The sequence below is a fragment of the Aedes aegypti genome, chromosome 1 (assembly GCF_002204515.2).
Source record: "Aedes aegypti strain LVP_AGWG chromosome 1, AaegL5.0 Primary Assembly, whole genome shotgun sequence".
NCBI lineage: Eukaryota > Metazoa > Arthropoda > Insecta > Diptera > Culicidae > Aedes > Aedes aegypti.
Window position 1 is genome coordinate 163,023,687 of NC_035107.1, and position 3,303 is coordinate 163,026,989.

Below are 3,303 nucleotides of genomic sequence, written 5' to 3' on the forward strand. Positions count from 1 at the left end.
TTAGCAGATGGTAGCAGAAACACCCAACTGCAGCAAGAACTAGAACAGAGCACTACGTCCCTAGCATACTACTCAAGACAGAATGAGTCTGTAAAAATTGAATTACATAATTACGTTCTCGTTCCCCTGAGTTTTTCAATTCGTTTTTAATCTTTTTTCCCATTTACGCCTCCGTTCGTCACAAACAGAATACGACGTGGCTATGCTTGGAGCACTACGTAGCAATTAGCTAGAACATAACAGCAAACCGTTTCCATAGGGTGGTTGGCGGTTGTAGCACATTGTCACCGAGCTTATTTTATCTGTACAATTTTCCCTTCGATTTCCAGACGTGTGCAGTAAAATTTGTTGCTTTTGGTTTTACAATAGTAATGCAAGCTCATCTGCTAAAGATAGTATGACTTTGCATAAATTAAGGGTTAATGATTTATATTAAAGGAAAAACAGATATATATCATCATTTTATGATCAGAACTGCAGTTGGGATTTAGCTTCTGAGTGAACCAAGCGCCCCTTTTAAGAAAATGATTCGATTTATAGTTTTTGTTTCGAGCTGTTTAGTTGCAGTGTGCATTGCTGATGTTACTCCTCGCAGAGATGCAGAGGTCTGATCCATTGAGAAATAGATGTATAAATTGAATTTTAATCATTATATATTTTTCATAGTATCCACCGCCAGAGCTTTTACAAGCTTTGAAACCACTTCGTGATATTTGTCAAAAGAAAACTGGAGTTTCTGATGGTAAGTTCATGTTAATTGTTCAAGTTTAAAACACGTTTCAGGAATGAGAGGGTTATGGGAAGTCGTCTTAGTACGGTTCTTTTAGCAGGAAAAATAGCCCTATAAAAATTAAACTATCTAACAAGGTACAAACCTTTTCAAGGATTTTCTTAGGTTTCAGCTCAATTTGGGTTAGTAGTTTAAAGAGAAATTGCATCTGTAAATGAAACACAATATCCCAATAATTGTGTGTTTTTTTCAGAAACATTCGAAGCATTTGTATTGAAGATATTTGGTCGGTGTTTAGTGTTTTTAGTGGTTTCAGAAAAACGTTCTGCAACCATTAGAAATATCAATATATTTGCATTATTTGCTATAATATTGGAACATAAGTCTTTGGTGAAGCAGCTCTATTGAACTAGCATCGGAAAAATCAGAATAGATGGAGTCGTTGACAAATCTCTAGATGGTCAAAATATTATCTAGTCCAGTATAATCGGTCTTTCATTTACAAAAAAAAACAAAAGCAGATCACATGCAATTTGAAAATATTTTAAAAACGCAAAACCCAAACTACTTATCTACTTGCAGAAGCAATCCTAGAGTTCAGTGATGGCAAAGTTCATGAAGACGAGAAGCTCAAATGCTACATGAACTGCCTCTTCCATGAGGCGAAAGTGGTTGACGACACAGGCCACGTACATCTCGAAAAACTCCACGATGCCCTTCCGGATTCCATGCGCGATATTGCTATGCATATGGGCAAACGCTGTCTGTACCCAGAGGGTGAAAATCTGTGCGAAAAAGCATTTTGGCTGCACAAGTGCTGGAAGGAGTCTGATCCAAAGGTAATATACGCTCAATTACATGATACATTGAAATATAACAAAAAACTTGATATTGATCACAAGTTGTAGGTCTGTACTAGTTCTTTTGAAAAACACATGAAAAAATAATACCTTCTAAATACAACATCAAGTTATATCCAGACCGATATTCAATCTCCTTTAAATTCAAAAATGAAAGAAGATAGGTCATTCAGAGATTATCATATATTTGTTGCTCTTCAAATATGTGTTGTATGTGAGATCAATATTTTCGATTAAATTTCAACATTTTGGGAGCGAAGATGTCTGTTTAAATTCAAATGAACAAGGAGGTATGTTGCCATTCCAAAAGTGATTTATAGATTGCGAGGAAGAATGTTCATAAAATAGCATAATTGTAAAATAGTATTTCATCGTAAAATAGAATTCAGAACAACTAAAAACTATTGAAATGCAAATTATGTGCACTACAAATTCGTTAGAACGGACTATCAATCTTAACACAGATAATATAGCTTAGAACTTTTTGGCGTTCCTTTGACAAAATGCATAATGCTATTTCCAGTGGCAAATGCGTGTTTCTAAACATTTGGTAGCATTAATATTTCAATATTAGATACAAATGGTAAATTATATTTTTTATTCATATTTTACATTCGTTATACATGTTTTAATCATGATTGCATATACCGATAGGCGCAAGAGCATTTGAAAATAGCTTGAAACATTAGTGATGCCAGAAAGTTTTCCAAAAGAACTCACTCAGATCTACAATCTGTGAAAGGTAACTTCACAAGGTTTATTGCAACACATCGTTAAAAATTGTCGATTTTATATTTTCAGCACTACTTCTTGATTTAAGGGAATACCGAAATCAACCAGCAGTAACTTGGAAACTAGTTACAACTAAGCAGCACACAGAAAATGTGACTAACTCCTGACCAAACCAAAATTTAACATAGAGAGTGACTAACAAAAGCAATAAAGAGCAAACAACTAACGTTAAAAGGTATTTCATTTGTTTCAACTATAGTAACAGATTCTACATTGCTAATAGGGTGGATTGCCAATTATTGCACAGGCTGAAAACGCGCCAATTATTGCACACACATAAGGAGTACATGGGCAGTGGAATAGTTGGTGCATTTTTAACCTGTGTAATAATTGGCAATTTACCCTAAATAAAAAGACCAAAGAAATAATCCCTCTAGCGTTCTGATTTAAATTCCTTCAGATTCCGCACACTCTACTTTGTAAGGAAAACATTTTATACGAAATATTTCAATTTTTGTCGGCCAAAAATTTTTAGTTTGGTGAGCCTTTTAAATAAAGATTCTTCATAGATATCTACGAAAATTTATAATGCCCACCTACTTTAGATGTCTAGTCTGAAATTTATAGATTAGTCAATTCTAAGAATCGCAAAAAAAAATTTGTACACGAAGTAGTTCAAAAATTCATCAAGAAATATCTTTTTTTTTTTTTTTTTTTTTTTTTTTTTTTTTTTTTTTTTTTTTTTTTTTTTTTTTTAATTTCTTTATTAGTATCATTCCAAACATTACATTCATTTCTTATATCTAGGTGTTCTGTGTTATTTGACAACACTATCATCCTAATTTGGTAAAACAAATTTAAGATTTTATTAACATTTTGTTAACAACATATTACATTTCATTTGCCGTAGCAGTTCAGTTTTTTACAGGTGAGTTGATTTCACCTGCTTATAAGAGAAAAAAAAACGTTTTTAATATACTT

The 3,303-nt window shown here is 32.9% G+C and overlaps 1 protein-coding gene across 1 annotated transcript; it reads left to right on the forward strand.

Moving 5' to 3' along the window:
• The first annotated feature begins 456 nt into the window (after nucleotides 1-456).
• Nucleotides 457-2,556, forward strand: LOC5577119 (general odorant-binding protein 83a). Its single transcript, XM_001663166.2, has 4 exons — nucleotides 457-605; nucleotides 667-742; nucleotides 1,313-1,569; nucleotides 2,392-2,556. The coding sequence occupies exons 1-4, from the start codon at nucleotides 525-527 to the stop codon at nucleotides 2,407-2,409; spliced, it is 432 nt and encodes a 143-aa protein (XP_001663216.2). The 5' UTR covers nucleotides 457-524; the 3' UTR covers nucleotides 2,410-2,556.
• The last annotated feature ends 747 nt before the right edge of the window (nucleotides 2,557-3,303 follow it).

Bases quoted from the DNA above. Each gene is read 5' to 3' on its own strand.
- LOC5577119 (XM_001663166.2), top strand. From the start codon at position 525: ATGATTCGATTTATAGTTTTTGTTTCGAGCTGTTTAGTTGCAGTGTGC. The intron at 606-666 runs GTCTGATCCATT...TATTTTTCATAG, and splicing joins CTCCTCGCAGAGATGCAGAG to TATCCACCGCCAGAGCTTTT. The intron at 743-1,312 runs GTAAGTTCATGT...ATCTACTTGCAG, and splicing joins GAAAACTGGAGTTTCTGATG to AAGCAATCCTAGAGTTCAGT.